We start from the raw sequence: 15,698 nt of genomic DNA on the forward strand, positions 1-15,698 counted from the left end.
GGATAACAAACTGTTAGGCCTCGCTAAAGTGCAAGCCAGAGCGGCGACCCAAGAGGACCCCATNCCACACATACAGCTCCCCAGAATGAAGTCAACCACTCTCAACATCGCACGATCCCAACAAGACACCAGCAAAGGTCTGCCCGAGAAAGTAGGCAAACACGTGAAAAGGGTGGACGCGGCCCTCCCAGGCAAGCACACTCGACAGCTGTATGATNGATTACCATGGAAAGAAGCGAGCGTGCTGGCCCAGCTCCGGACGGGCATGGCAAGATTAAACGGATACCTCTACCGAATCAACGTTGCGGAAACCGATCAGTGTGAATGTGGACAAGCAAGAGAGACGGTAGAGCACTTTCTCTTTCGATGTCGAAGATGGACGGCACTTCGGACAGAAATGCTGCAATGCACCAGCACCCACCGGGGCAACATATCCTTGTTCCTGGGCGGAAAATCGCCCTCAGATAACCAAGACTGGACTCCAAACTTAGAATCGGTACGAGCGTCAATACGGTTTGCAATCGCCACCAGCCGACTCGGCGTCGCTTAACCATATCATTGAACACAAATCACCCATCCTTCCCGAACTAACTCACACCAACCACCTCGTGCCAGACATGGTAGACGCGCTTCAACTGCCGAAGATAGGATGTTGAANACTTGGAGAAGCGCCTTCAAGCCAGCCTACTAACAAAAATACTAACCCACGAGAATCTCCTACAATACTGATAGACGGCACGACATATGCTAAAAGTGAAATTGTACGGGCTAGAAGGAGACAGGGCACCCGATAGGATATGTACTAGTAGATTAGTGATAGTTGCCCTTTCGGCTCAGCCGCCGGGCGTTAATAAATTGTGTGTGTGTACTAAGGGTAGGATGCTCGAATTTCAGCCAAGGGTATAGTAGCTTTGGTTTTCAGGATGCAGGTGGCTACGTTTGTCTTATTGACTGGTTTTGACTGTCCAATCCCATTGGCGTCCCAGGCACGAGGATCACGTGTTTCTTTGACCAGTGCGCGAAGCCCTTTTACCAAGGAATCGAATAGGCATATCACATCTGGGCTTTCTCATACATAACGAGACCTCAATACTATCAAACCCACTGGAACAAAAGGTACGCATGTATGGTACCAGTTCACCCCATTATAAAGCTCTCTTCCAGAAGGGACGAGGAAACAAGCGGAATAGCGACCGGACTTAGCAAGAGTTTGCAGCGTCAGAAACCAAATCCTGTCTCAAGCCCAGCTATGGAATCAGACAACGCAACAGCATTCGAAAAAGAGTTTGAAATGGAGGCCATCCGCGTCACTTCATATCATCGGCCTGACTTCGATCTAGCGGTTGCCAGAACAAATCCCCGTCACCACGACCAGGTATGCCGCTCGCTGCTTCGAACAATCAATGCTATTTCCTCAACACTTGGAAATCTTCAGGTTTTGCCGCCGGAGATTGTCTACGAGATATGCGTCCTACTTGATATTCAGTCTTTGCTCAGTTTTCGTCATGTCAATAGCCGTGCCCAGCAAATCGTCAGAACAACCCGTGGCTACGAAGCGGCAATTACTCATGCCCTTGAGGCTCTCAGCGTTATACTAAAAACCAACATTGCATCTTGGTTCACGCTCTCTGACTTGTTCGAAGTACTCTGTACGAGGGACTGCCATTATGCGGCTCCTTTGGTGGCTTTATTTTTCTACCAACTGCTTCTCCAGCTCGTCGACATCAGGCGGCGGCGTGGAGGTCCCGAAGGGACAAACAGGAGTGGCAGGGTGCCCAGCGAGCCATATAGCCGGATTAAACAAGGCTTTCTTCACCAAGTCAGCTACGACTGGCTCCAGCTCTCCGGCAACGATAGTGGGCAAAGGTCAGTGCTACTAATCTGGTAAGATGCGTCGGGACCGGTACCGTCCTGGGAGGGCCGCAGTTGTTGACTGTCATGGATGTGAAGGTGGCCACTTTTCTGAGTGCCGCCATCCTGGCCATTAGCCCTTTCGGCGGGCTGTAGGAAGTGACTGGAGGATCAGGATAGGGACAGATTGTCCCTTCCACGACGAAGCTGTCGGCTTGAGGGGCATGTATCTGGGGGTCTATGTCCTCCCACGGCCCAAGGTCGGCAAGGATTACCGGGTCAATGGGAATGTCGTCCTGTGCATCTGGAAGCCTTAAGACGTCCTCCAGACTGTCACCGAGCTAGATATACTCGGAGACGATGGACCATCGTCTGCAGAGTCTCCCCGAAAGGGGGGCGGTTCGGTTGGGATACCGGTGTTGTCTTGAAGATCGCACCGGGAGAGAATGATCGGTTCTGGGACGAGAGGCGCTGAATCATTCGGAGATGCTGTGCCGTGTTTATGATCCTCTGAATATGTATGCCGTTCTGTAGTCATCTGCCGTTGTTCTGATTGGGAGCTTGATGGTGGTGGACATGGCTGAGTCCGCATTGGTAGGCACACAAACTTCGGCTGGTGGCTGCGCGGGGAGAGGATGCTTTGGAGAAAGCTTTTTCCACCCGCCCTCGGGCCTTGCCAAGTGTCAGACTCAACGCTTCATTGGCCAGCCGTACTCCAGCGGCTGCCGCTCGTGAGAACGACTCCAAAGGTGGACCCCAGCCCGATGAGGCTGAAGTCGATCTCCTTGCCCATCGACTCCTCACCTGGGGAATATGTTTACACTGCTCTGGAGATCTTGTAATCTTGTATAGCAGCACCTCATTAAGGATAGGACAGGGTTACGGAATGACTGGACAACGTGCGCCTACTAAGTGGGTGTGGTAAAAATAGCCTGCTCTCCGCACATTGACCTTCTTCCAAATAAATTGCTAAGCCAATGGGTATGGAGCGCCTAGGCCTTTGAGTTTTACTAAAGCGCAATTTCAGGGAAAGCTCCTGTGCATCCTGGGCATATGGTCCAGTTCAATAATAAGTCTTCGGAAGGTCACCGTTTCTGCCTACTTTCTCCGAAACCCTGAGCCCCATACCACGACGGCAGAGATGTAATTATCGCACAGGGAGATGCAGGTATCCCGTGGGCCTCAGAAAACAGAGCTTAGTCCTCAGACATAACGCGGCGCCGTCAACGTTCCGCAGGTTTATGAGTGTTTGGTCGTCAAGTAAGAGATGCACCATGTTGTAACTTAGAATTGAAGTTGGACTATCGTTTCGAAGATAGTAAGAAGTATTGTAGCATACAAATAATCCACGAGAACCACCCACTAACTGAGGGCCAACGAAAACAGACCCCTTGTCTCCAATTCCCTCCAGTATTGGTGTGACTCGATAGTCATAGGTCATTTGTCTGCTACATTAATATATGTGTCGAGTAGTATTAATTTATCGACAGACTTACGAGCTGCGCAATATCTCGATCCACTCTCAGCCCAACTATCACACCCTTCTTTGACACATCTGATCGCGGGGCTTGGCATTTTCAATGACTTCGAGGGTATTAAGTAGTATTATCAACAGGAAATTGGTATGGCGGTTTGGGAAGAGATGGGCAGCTAAAGAAATATTGGATGGACTTGCCAACAGACGAGAAGTGACAAACTCTTTATAATTTTTCGCGCTGTCCATAGCCTGGTTGAATAATCAAGAGTCTCCTGCAAGGCGAAGGCTGTGCGAAACTACTGCAGAGTTATCACATTCTTGTCCTTCTAGCAGGTTAGATATCCAGTAGGATTCCCAGTCTAAGCGCTCACAAGGAAGGTGACTCATGACCTCTCTCCTCTGCTTGCTCGTCGATGCTTGGCAGCACCCCTTCGGAACAAGAAACTGGCAATCAGAGGCTGAAATTTTTCGGGGAAAAAAGGTCTGTGGGTTTCTCTCGTTCTGAAATTCAGATATTAACGATCGTCTGTCTCAGCAACTTCGCCTCTACTCGACAAATATAAATTCGTAAGCACTGCTATCCCCTTTGTTTGGAACGGACGATCCTTAACAGCTTCAGAGGTCAGCCCACCCGCGACCTTTGCCCGTACCGAATACTTCCACACTTCTTCTCTGCTTCCGCACTTTCGATTAACCAAATTTTGCTCCTTAGTACAAATTATAATACATACCATTAACTACAAACGATTATTACCGAGATGCCTCCAACGGCAATGTGGGGTTGTGATTTCGAAGCCTGCGATAAGCCTTGTGTACGGACGTATGGACAATGTGTTCTTTGCGATCGCCACCTCTGCGCAAAACATCTTCGCGCGGAATACCATAAATGTCCTGAATGGGAGGTAAGCACAATGTATTACCGGGGGATTGTTCTGGTGGAATACTTATCTGGGACTAAAAAGGACGAGAAATCGTACGACCCCGCGGCCCGAGAAGCAGAGCGAAAGGAAATGACAGCACTCTTCGGAAAGATAAATGTCACTGCACTTCTCTCTCGAGCCAGTTCCTTGCGCAACGGTGTTCCGTGCTGTACGACCCGACCCCTCCAGTATGATCGATTCACGCGTTCCTCGGTGATGGGTGGTATGAATTACCACATTGAAATCCGGTTCCAAGATGGAATTAGCTGGCTCGCACGCATTCGAAGACTGAATGCCACTTCGCCGCCACCGGACCTGCGAGCTTACATTATGCGCAGTGAGGTCGCCACGCTGCAGTTCCTGAGCAAGACAAAAGTTCCCGCTCCCAAGGTTTTTGATTATAACCTTGATGAAAAGAACCCTATAGGTGTTGGTTACATCCTTACGGAGAAAATGCCCGGTCAGTCGCTTCGCTGGTCTCTTCTCTCTATGGAGCAGAGAAAAAAAGTCATGAGCCAGCTAGCAGATATATATATCGAATTGCAGGGGTATTCCTTCGACTTGATGGGGTCTTTGGACCATCCAGGAACTGAGCGTGTAGGATCTTTCGCGCGGGAATCATTGACAGACTACAAAGATTCTCATATGCTACCCCTGGGGCCATTCGCTTCCTCTAGGGAGTACCACCTTGCAAGCATTCAGTTGACAATAGATCTGATCATGAGAGAAGAGTGCTTCACTCCGCGAGCAGTCGATGCCTACTTAATCCATCGCTTTCTGCTGGACTCTGTTTCGGAGAAATGTCTAATCCCTAGCCGTGGTGACGACGGCCGATTTTACTTGAAGCATGCAGATAGTAAAGGAGACCACATTCTTGTTGATGATGAGTTTAACATCACAGGAATTGTGGACTGGGAATGGGCTCATACGGATGCAAAATCCGCAGCTTTTAATTCCCCAGTGATGCTTCTTCCTGTTGCTGATTTCTATAATGGAGGAAATAAACTGGGCGAGGATGAGCTGGTTTTTGCCCAATTACTAGAAGATAAGGGTCGTGCAGATCTTGCTGAAGTCGTGAGGGAGGGGCGGATACTTCATCGGCTTGAATTCTGCTGTGGTTATGACCTCGCTGATTGGGAGGGGTTTCTAGGCATTTTCCAAGGTCTACGGATGGCGCTGGGTATTGACGGGGACTTAGAATGGGAAGTTTGGAGAGACAAGGCTTTAGCTAAATACAAGGGTGATGATCAGCTAAAAGAGCTGGTCACTCGGCATAGATAGTGCTCGCTGGCTATGGGATTGCGCGCAGCGCTGCACGGACCCGTAGAATGAGAAAGGAGCGTGTCAGCTCTGAATAAACTGAGTGCCATGCACTAGAAGCAGGGGACGAAGAAGGTGTATGCATTTGGCCCTCGCAAATTGAGGCAGTATCCCTGGCAAACTATAATAGGTTCTTCATCGCTAAGAACATGCAGTTGTGTGATGGTGGGCAGACGGCCTTTCTCGATCGTTTTTCACAGGAATGGGGTTTGTCATGGTCAATGTGCTGCGCGGCCATATCGCGCAGTAGGGTTGCAGGGTTGCGGGCGGGGGTGTAGACGAAGTACATGGAAATGGGAGGGTTGGGGGTAATGGATGGTTCATTACATATTGTCGCTTGATTTGCTAGTTGCCATGGATCATACTTTGTGTTACTCTGGGAGGTCATCATCTGGGGCATCCTCAAGATCGTGACCCGCTTCCCAAGCCTCTAGCCATTTGGTCAACCTTCTCGGGGGGCCGGGTTGGTCCAGAAACACTCCGTGGAAGTTCTTATAACCCTATAGAGGACTATACTGAGGTGCTTCTTACTTATATATATCTTTATATATTTACAGTAAGGTATAAACTTTAAGAGCTACATGATATCTGTCTCTTTAAGCTATTATATCTTCTACATGCTATTCCACTTTATAAAGATTAGATTAGAGACATTATTCAATTATTTAACTTTATATTAGGCACCGACGCAGGATTATACAAGAACATAATAATAATACTGTGCTATTATATTATTTAACATCTCGGATTATTTTTATATAATAAAGGATTTTAGATACTTTTATAGGAATAGCTATCCCTAGCCGCCCTTTTACTTAATACACTTGGTAATAGTCTTTATATAGGTATCTATTAGGGTGATAGCTAAAGGAGCTATATAAATATCTATAGGAGGGCTGGCTTGCTGGATTCTGGGTTATTATATAGTAAGGAACTAGCAGGCCTGTTTAATTATAGTCTAATCAAGCCAAGATAATCCTTCTTTAGAAGAACGGGCTACTGATACTTAATCTATCAAGCACCCTATATTATTTAAAGCTTGCTGCTGTAAAAGAATCTTCTATAAAATCTTGCTTAAATGCTGCTTGCATCCCTGAAGGGCAGCCGCTTTAGTATATCCTATATATAGCTAGGTGGTTGCGAAGACTTGATTTTATATAATATTTCTCTTTAAATTACCCATGGTCGGATCTATACAGCAGTCTTCTATTTAGCTTTGCGAACCCATTATATCCTATGAACACTTCATGCTGCTTCAGAATTTGACAACCTTGGGAGTTATTCGTCACTAAAGTCACTGTCAGGGCTTTATGTTGATTTCCCTTTCCTCGAGGGTTATCCCGAGGAGATTTTTGATGGATTTGACAGCAAGATTTATAATCATGTTCTTGAGTATTGATTTGCAAGTCCTTGATGCAGCTGCAGTTCGTCTGCGAAAAGACTGGATAGGGGGTGGCTTATCTACTCAAGGATCGGCTCTCTGAAGTAGTAGCTAATTCTGACTGCGCCACGGATCAGGAAGGGATCCTTCGAAAAACTGGATGCCAGCATTTCAATATAGAGTTCCTGTCTCGTCCTCGCCCAAAACGCCACGCTCTGTCCCATGATGTGCCTCAAATTCATTTGCGCCCTGCAGGAGAATTTTAGTTCGTTTTTATCACATGATTTAATATTGTGGGCAAAGAACTTAGTTGAACCTTCCACGAGCCAATACGGAAAGGAAAAGTTGTGTAAGGGCCCTGTGATGAACCGGAATCTCGTTGTGTTGATGCAGCGCAGAGCAAACATGGTGTCTCCAGAGCCACCTACCCCATTCCGATCCAAGGCCAGTTATCCCTCCAAGGAAACTATCCCCAGGCTATCTCCCCATTCCTGCGAGGCGAAAGCGCAGAGGGTATGGTGCATCGGGCGTAAGCGCCCACAAAAGGCGCTGTTAGGAATGACCGACTCACCTGCTATAACCCGGCTCATCAACGCACTGGCAGGGGGTGCGACGCTCCCGCCTATCCTGTAACGTCTCAGCAAACAGCTGCGAGGATGCGACTGTCGCTTCAATCTGCGACTGCCACAGCCTACTCCGGCAGTGTAGACTTAAAGTTGAATAGGTTAGCACGGCCGCTGCATACGGAAATGTACTTTAGGGATAGCTTACCATGTAACCTTAATAGTAAATCGATGAAAGACTTCTAGCTTAATTAAGAATCACTATCTAGCTTTATTCTTCTCCATTTAACGATGTGACGGTTAGCTGGGCGCCATTTTCGGCCTCGCGCGACGCCGTTTTACGAGTCTCGCTCACCAGCTCCCGCCTTGGCATCACGTGTGCCAATGCCCACGGCCACGGGCGCTTCTGTGCACGCAGCGCCATGGTTTTCCGTGCCTGGCGCTAGTGCACCAGTCGCTGAGTGTGTTCAACATCGCCGACTCAGGCCCTCTCGCTGAAAAACGGCTCCCCTGGGGACCACCCTGTTCTCTTTGTTTCGAAATCCTATTTATCATGCCGACCGTCGCTTCTTTCCCCCCATCCTCCCTCTGGCATCACCCATCGTTTTCCATCCAACCCCCTACCGTTCCCGTCGGCGTAGACCGGGATATCCTTCGTTGTATCCATTCGTTCGACCTTACCTTTCTGATCGTTTGTCTCGAAAATGGCGCCTTACGCCCGACCGGCTGGACCTAAGGAGAGTGAGGGGCAGATCGAGAGCGATTCCAGCTCCGCCGTCAGCGAGATCTTCTCGGATAACGGCCCTGATAACGATTCCGACACCGACCTGGAAGACAGCGAGGAGTCCGATGATGACGATGAGCAGGATGAAGAGTCCTTCAACGACGAGGGCGAGTTGCCTCCAGAGCATTATCTGGCTGAAGCAGAAAACCTAGATGTCTCTCAGCTCCGGCAGAAGCGGTACAGCGACACCACGCAGGAGAAATTAGACGAGACCCGTGTCTACTGGGATAGGTAAAGAAAGCCTTTTCTCTTTACGTTACTGTACCGCGGAGACTAACTGGCATTTCCACGGTAGGTACTGTCGACATATCAATCGGGACCCAAACCAGCAGTGGCAGTGGATCTCGGACTCAGAGGAGACGGTTCGGTTCCTTTATGGGTCCTTTAAGTGGCGATGCGATATTCGACGCGGTAAGAAGGGACGATATTGCCCGGAGATCAAATATAAAAGCTCGTTGGAGTCATTTTGGAAGTGGTGGCATCTGGTGTTGAAGCAGGAGACCGCGGTAGGGTTGAGTAAGGAGACCCAGGTGAAGGTGCAAGATGTGAGCCGATAAGATCTCCTTACTCCTATCCAATATGGTGGGCTGACCTTTGGCTATAGCTCATAGCCATTGTGGCCGAGGAGAAAGGCTTGGAACTCACGCGGCGACCGAAGAAGAATATGTATATTGAGGATGTCGCTGAGTTTGCGCGGGTCCTTTTAACCACCACTGAAATGACCTTTGAGTGCGGGTGGCAACGGATCCAGCTTCTCTTCTTCTGCCAGCTTGCTACCCTCACGGCGAGTCGACCGGGGGGCGCTCCTCGGTCTTCGCTACCGCGACATCTCGTTGACCCTTATCCGAGATCCGGAGGGTGGGCGCCCCCGGCTGTTCATTTTCCTTAAGCCGGAATTTACAAAGAAGTTTCTTGGGAAGAAGGCTCCGTACGTGCTGGCAGCGGACTCCACCGAAGCGGTTCGCTGATGAAATCATGGGCAGGAACGAGTTTAAAATCCCCGAAATCATTTTTGATCCGACCTTGGTCCTCAGTCCGCATGTGTGCCTGCTCGGCATGCTCTTTCACATTAACGGCTTCAAGTCCATCACGACCACAGGGCCAGTGCTAGACAGCCCGGAAAGGCTCTACAGCCTCGGGGTGCTCGATGGCTTGGGATAGCAGGAACTGAAGCTGAAGGACGAACTGTTGGATAAATACGTGTTCTGCCAAACAGTTCGCGAAGCGACAGGGTTTCGAATCGCAGTGGAGAAGAAACTGTTAGCGTCGACGGTGACTTCCCGTATGCGACGTGCGGGCCAAATCACCGGCTTCGAACAGGTGACGAAGCCATACCTCCTTCGGTATGCAGGAGCGAAAGCGTTCAATAGCAGTGGTGCGTATCTACCCAGTCCCCTCCTCCAGACAGAGCTAACGCAGCGAAAAGAGGAAGTTACGGATGCGCTACAGAACGTCATGCTTCAGCATGCCGACATTCGCACGTTCATTCGACATTACGAGGTTGACGTTGATGTTGACGTCCAGGGCATCGTGCGAAAGACCGGCTCTCAGACCCCTCTTGTGCGGTTCGCTTGCTCCCTAAGCGCCTCTATCGATCCCGATCGGCCTTTTGGCTTTCCGCAGAAGAGTCGAAGTCTCTCAACCAGCTCCCGGCGGTTCGCGTAAGACAGAAGACCGTCAACGAGCGGAAGCGAAAATGGGTGGACCGGAAGGCGAAGCTGGATCGCATTACCCAGGCCTGTCAAGCCTCGTTTGGTCACCTTAACGCCGGCGCTCTCACTGGCCGTCACCGTCAGCTCCAAGTGAAGCTGGAACACCTCCAGGATCGGACCCTGGAAGCCAAGCGGAAGTATAACGCATCTATTCGTGAACTGCGCAACGAGAAGCAGCGACAACGGAATACACGCATCCGAGAAAACCTGGAGCGGTACAAGAACGAGCAGCCGGTGATCGATCTCGAACGGCAGCTGGCTGGGAAGCTAGTGGATGCCAAAGTGATGGGCGCTCTCGAGCGGAAGGGGTTCATGCCCCCGCAGCAGATGCTGATGATTGACGCTATCCTCTCCCTGCCGGGGACCACTATGGAAGCGGAGTATAAGCGCCGGATCCAAGCGATCAATGCTGTTACTGCTTTCTGCGGCGTGGAAGAGGGGCGCCCTACCCGTCGAACGACCCAATCATGCCGGCGGTCACTGCCGGACGATGACGAATCTGGCCCTGTTGCCAAGCGGCATCAATCCTCTGCCGAGGATGAGACCGAGATTGCCCTACGGCAAGCGATGGAATCCGTGCGCATCGACTCTCCAAAGCAACGGCCTCAGATCTGCTTTCTCTGCTTAGGGAACCCTGACCTCCCTTTGAAAGACCGCCTTTTGAAGCATTCGACGCCTGGCTCACTCACGAGACATTTCCTACGCAAACATGTTAATCCTTCCTGGCCGGCCAAAGGGGTGACTTGTACAGTCTGCGATGAGAAGCCACTGCAACAGAAGTCCGAGCTGCTGAATCACGCAGAGGTTTTCCATGGTACCGTTGTCGGAGGCACTGCTCGGCTTAAGCTGGCGCAGGAAGTCAACCCTCACTTGAGATGGTGATCGACACCCGTCTAAGCAAATGACTGCAGCGACAGCTATTGTACATATAATGTATTGTTAGGTACATAGTGAGAGTTTTTCTTTTTTTTTCTTAGCGTACTAACGGACCTTTTAGTCTTTGGAGTGAAGCTTGACTGCTCTACAAGCTGGCTAGATTCAAGGGCGAGGCTCAATCCGGCGATGATCTGCTTTGGAATAGATGATGCGTGTCTACCCTAATATATGAGCGTCTATGCGTAGAGAAGACCAAGATTATTGACTGTGTCAAGGGTGGATGAGTGATCAGGACCCAGTGCTTTCTCATAACCTGCCGGGGCTTGCTGATACATCTCCTCGGCCTTTTTTAGCTTATCCTGACCAGAGTAGAGATTTCCTATCCTGTTTAGAGCATTCCACGTATCAATCGTATCGTTCTGCCAATGATATCTCTCTCTGCTAATCAGATAATTTGCAGGTGGAAGCAACCGCTGCTGGAGCTCTGCATATTCTCTCTCGGTGTTGATTGGATCTTTGTTTGGGCATCGTGAGCGCTCTGGAGGAATCAAATAGCTATATAATTACTACCTCAGTGGTGAGAATAAAGCTGAGATGAGGATCTGCAAATGCATTCGGGTACCCTCTGCGACTAATCCAGCAGAGAAGTCACCGTTGCTAACCAGCGAGTACACAACATCGAATAGGACATGTGGAGAACGTAACAGATCAAGTTGAAACTTCCTGGGAGCAGTCTTTTCTGATATGAAGCAGGCTATCGATAACGAGGGAATTGCAGCTTTCTGCGATTGGGCATCCTGCGATTGGGATTCGAAACAGTATATGACGCGGGTGGTCGCATCCCGTCTTCAAAACAAAGAGTCCGGTCGGACATCAAGGAAAGTTTGTGGAACTCCAGTTGTTGTCACTCGTGCAATGATGGCGGCCCGTGCTAAAACTTCGACCAGCGCAGAAGCAGCGCAGCAACAATGACCGGCAACACACTTACCAACTCTCCCAGTCCCGCAAACTCTGGAGGGATTCTCGCATTGACAAAAGCACCCGCAGCGAGAAGGACTGCAAAGGTGTTGTACACGAAGCTCCACGTGAAATTGAACTTGATGCGGTTGACAGATTTCCGACTGACGTCCATCATGGTGAGGATACCAGCCAGAGAAGGCCGCATGAGGACCACATCTGCGGCCGATTGCGCGACATCCGTGCCTTCATTCACGTGAACGCCAACCGTAGCCTGTGCGAGAGCGACAGCATCGTTCGTGCCGTCACCGCAGAAAACAACAACTGGTTTCCTAGGTTCTATGCCGGTAGCGAGGAGCGTCTGGATGTAGTCCTGCTTGTCGGCGGGCGAGCTTCGAGAACGTACATTGCCACCAGAGATGTTAAGCTTGGATGCCAAAGACTGAACAGCTCCGTCATCATCGCCAGAAACGATGTGTACTGAGACGCCACGTTTCTGCAAGGTCTCAATCGTCTCTGCAGCGTCAGGTCGAAGCTCATCTTCAAGACCATAGACCGCCTGTAACGCATTGTCAATAGTAAAGCAGAAGACAGTGTATCCTTGAGCAAGCATCGGTTGAACAAGCCTATCTTCCGGCAAATTCAGCCAGCGAGAATTGCCTGCTCGAAGTTCCCGGCCACCGAAGGTAGATTCAACACCTTTGCCGGTAAGGCTCTTAGGCTCAGGAACGGTTGTAGCAATAACTCCGGCATCCCTAAGGTGAGCAGCCACAGAAACAGAGACTGGATGTCGACTGTTTTCAATGAGACCTAGAAGAAGCGGGAGGTTGTCCACGTTGTCATAGTCCTTCGCGACGACAGAAAGCTTTCCCCGAGTCAAGGTCCCAGTCTTGTCAAATACCACGTGAGACGTCTTATGAGCCACTTCAATAGCATCTGCTGACTTGAAGATGATACCTCTTTCGGCCGCGACTCCACTGGCAATCACAATGACCATAGGAACAGCCAGTCCAATGGCACAGGGGCAAGAGACAATGAGGACAGTAATGGCGTAGGTGATGGCCTGAACTGTAGCTTCCGACCCATCATATCCACGAATAGTCATACCTACTGCAACCCAGACGACGAACGTGATGATTGTCAACGCCAGCACAACTGGGACGAAGTAGGATGCTACCCTATCTGCGAGATCCTGCAGCTTAGGCTTGGACAGTTTGGCCTCATCCACCATCGCAGCAATGGTATTGATGGTGTTATCGCTAGGCAAACGGTTCAGACGAACAGTCATAACTCCAGGTCCATTAATAGAGCCAGCGATTACCACAGAATTGGGATATTTCTCCACTGGTTTAGATTCACCAGTGAGCATGGACTCGTCAACCTCAGATGACCCACTGATGACAGTGCCGTCGGTCGGGATTCTGGTGTCGGGGAGAACTTTGAAGGTGTCGCCGTATTGAAGGAGGCGGACGTCAATCTCACGTTCCGATCCGTTCTTCCGGTCGACAAGGATAGCTGTCGATGCCTGAAGTGACCGGATGGAAATTGATTCAACAGCTCGCTGACGAGCGAGTGCGGCGACCCACCGACCAACCATGATCAAGGTGACCAAGAGAGTGCTCGTTTCAAAGAATTGACCAGTCGAAAGGGGCTGCTTGGCAACGAGGTATCCAAAGGAGACTACCGAAAACGTGTAGGCAGCACTGGTGCTCAAGACAATCAAGAGGTCCATCTCGATAACTCTCGAGAAGATGAGAGCTTTAAGGGCCTTGGGATAGAAGGGCCCTGCTATGACAACTTGAACTATCGTGGCCAGAATGAGTGAAGTCGAGGAATAGGCCACCTCCCTCTCGGGAAGCGGAGCCCATGCCATGACCAGGACCGGAATCGTCAAGACGGCGGAGAGAAGCGTTATGTATCCGACGTGACGAACGTGCTTGCTGCCGGCCTCCAGCGAAGGGTCACCGCGTGGAGGAGCAAGTCCGATTGGCGGACCCCAAATCTTCTCGGCAAGGTCTCGAGCTCCCACAATTTTGGGATCGAACGCAACTCGCACGGTCTGCTTGTCCATGGGTGTCATGTCAAGAATTCCGTCTGGCCATGTCTGGCTAATGAATTTCGAGGGCTGATCAGGGACGATAAGATCTAGGATAGATCCCTGATTCTGGACTCTTTCGCACTTAAACTCCGTGGTCCGCTCCAGATGTTTCATGACGTCCTCTACTGAGCCAAGGCGAAGATCAATGTCGAACTCGGCTCTTGAGAGAACCAGACTGGTTTTCAGGTCTCTGACGGCAGGGACAGAATGGAGGGTTCGCTTGAGCTTTGTCTCGCAACCAGTACAAGTCATACCAGAAACGCTGAGAACAACGTGCTCCTTGCCAGTAACCTGATTCTCCACGTCGGTGACGGCCTGAACTGAGGCTTCCTCAATCTCTAAGCCAGGATCGGGCACAGCAGATGAGCAGCAAGCATCGGTACAAGTATCTTGAGGGCTGGCTAGTTGCTCTTCGATGCAGCGAGAACCCGCGTAACTAGTCACCGGATTCTTCATAGTACCCTGCTTTGGTGACTTGCAGCAAGAGCCAGAGGAGGCGGCATTGGGATGCTGTTTGCTGATCACATTCTCGGATGTTACACAGAAAGTCCCTGCGCACCCACTAGTTGGAGGCTCAACCACGGGTCTGACCTTCGAACAGCACGGGTCCGCATAAATGCTCTTGGTGTCATCGTCTTTGACACGTGGGTCTCTGGGACAGCAAGTTTCGGGGCAGCTGACCTGGGGAGAGGATTCTTCGACACAGGGAGTCTCCGAGGAGCAAGATCCACGCCGTCCAGTTCGGACAGCCGGCTGCTTTACGGGCGTTTCGAGGGAGTAGCGAGACTTGGCACAGTTCTCCTTGACGAATGGAGCCGTGGCAGGCGTGTCCTCAGAGCAGCACTGCTTCAACCACATGCCTTTGACAGGAGGTTCTTTAGCGGGCTTGTCTTTCGAGCAAAAAGAGCCACCGCAGGCATCCGCAGACGCCTTCATGACAGACCTAGTGCTATCACCAGAACCCTTTCGCAGGCGAAGACAATTCTGCGCGGTCTGGTCCTTTCTCATGGAGCCGTTGCTAATGCAGGAGTCCGGTGAAGTGCGAAGGGAGCGAGCAGATGACTCCTTAGGACACTGCTTCGCGTCCAGGGACTGTCGCTCTCGAATTTCGCAGCAAGTTTCTTGGCCATGAGCAATGAGAGCGCGGCAGATACATCCCAGGGCTTGTAAAGTAGCGCCGTAGCGGTCGAGGGCAGAGAGACGATGTTGGCTGCATGCCTTGCGGTCAGTAGCTCCACCGCAAGCTAAAGTGAGTCAGAAATCTTTGAATGTCATTCTCGAAGAGCGGACACTCACTGTTTGGCTGACTTTTTTGGCTTGGCGTAGCGATAGCACTCAACTCGCATGCCCGCATGGCCAAGCGGTCAAGGCAAGTCATATCGCAGCATGGGCTGGCTTTGCCACGACAGCAGTCAGGGGCGCCGATATGATTCTCGGCTTTGTTGTCCGCACATCCGCCAGGTAAGCCGCAATCATCCGGTTTCTCCTGGGTGGGCTCCTTCTGACTCGAGGCCGTTATGTCGAGACGCTCAGCGTCGTCGCCATCGCTACTAGAACCGTGACAACTGCTCCTCGTCTCATTCAGAGCCACGAGTGGTGAAGCATCGAGCTCAGGTGCGGGAGCCGGTGGGCCGCGAGAGTCGCCTCTCATTGTTGAAGTAAACATTTGCTTTCGGTCCAGTTTGTGTGAGTTTGGTGTGTTGAATTTCCGGAAATCGTGTCAAGGTCCGTAGTGACACGCCTGGACGTGCACGTGCCT

The 15,698-nt window shown here is 50.7% G+C and overlaps 4 protein-coding genes across 4 annotated transcripts; 3 read left to right on the plus strand and 1 right to left on the minus strand.

Moving 5' to 3' along the window:
* Nucleotides 1–838: 838 nt before the first annotated feature.
* On the plus strand, nucleotides 839–2,026 carry ASPSYDRAFT_722281 (uncharacterized protein). Its single transcript, XM_040850637.1, has one exon. It carries the CDS (start codon nucleotides 1,127–1,129, stop codon nucleotides 1,886–1,888), a length of 762 nt encoding a protein of 253 aa, XP_040695864.1. The 5' UTR covers nucleotides 839–1,126; the 3' UTR covers nucleotides 1,889–2,026.
* A 2,213-nt stretch (nucleotides 2,027–4,239) lies between these two features.
* ASPSYDRAFT_165316 (phosphotransferase family protein) lies at nucleotides 4,240–5,529 on the plus strand (the record flags this gene model as incomplete). The annotated part of the gene is made up of 1 exon (XM_040843346.1): nucleotides 4,240–5,529. One exon carries the CDS (start codon nucleotides 4,240–4,242, stop codon nucleotides 5,527–5,529), a length of 1,290 nt encoding a protein of 429 aa, XP_040695865.1.
* Nucleotides 5,530–8,216: 2,687 nt separating this feature from the next.
* ASPSYDRAFT_63046 (DUF3435 domain-containing protein) lies at nucleotides 8,217–10,890 on the plus strand (the record flags this gene model as incomplete). Its single annotated transcript, XM_040850209.1, has 8 exons — nucleotides 8,217–8,527; nucleotides 8,592–8,841; nucleotides 8,901–9,084; nucleotides 9,146–9,224; nucleotides 9,280–9,436; nucleotides 9,458–9,671; nucleotides 9,723–9,856; nucleotides 9,925–10,890. The coding sequence occupies 8 exons, from the start codon at nucleotides 8,217–8,219 to the stop codon at nucleotides 10,888–10,890; spliced, it is 2,295 nt and encodes a 764-aa protein (XP_040695866.1).
* An 842-nt stretch (nucleotides 10,891–11,732) lies between these two features.
* Nucleotides 11,733–15,590, minus strand: ASPSYDRAFT_165306 (cation-transporting P-type ATPase PCA1; the record flags this gene model as incomplete). Its single annotated transcript, XM_040843343.1, has 4 exons — nucleotides 11,733–11,815; nucleotides 11,869–14,490; nucleotides 14,734–15,183; nucleotides 15,236–15,590. The coding sequence occupies 4 exons, from the start codon at nucleotides 15,588–15,590 to the stop codon at nucleotides 11,733–11,735; spliced, it is 3,510 nt and encodes a 1,169-aa protein (XP_040695867.1).
* Nucleotides 15,591–15,698: the final 108 nt, after the last annotated feature.

Source organism: Aspergillus sydowii (genome assembly GCF_001890705.1).
Source record: "Aspergillus sydowii CBS 593.65 unplaced genomic scaffold ASPSYscaffold_25, whole genome shotgun sequence".
NCBI classification, from domain to species: domain Eukaryota; kingdom Fungi; phylum Ascomycota; class Eurotiomycetes; order Eurotiales; family Aspergillaceae; genus Aspergillus; species Aspergillus sydowii.

Excerpts from the sequence above, each read along its gene's own strand:
- ASPSYDRAFT_722281 (XM_040850637.1), top strand. The coding sequence starts at position 1,127 with ATGGTACCAGTTCACCCCATTATAAAGCTCTCTTCCAGAAGGGACGAG.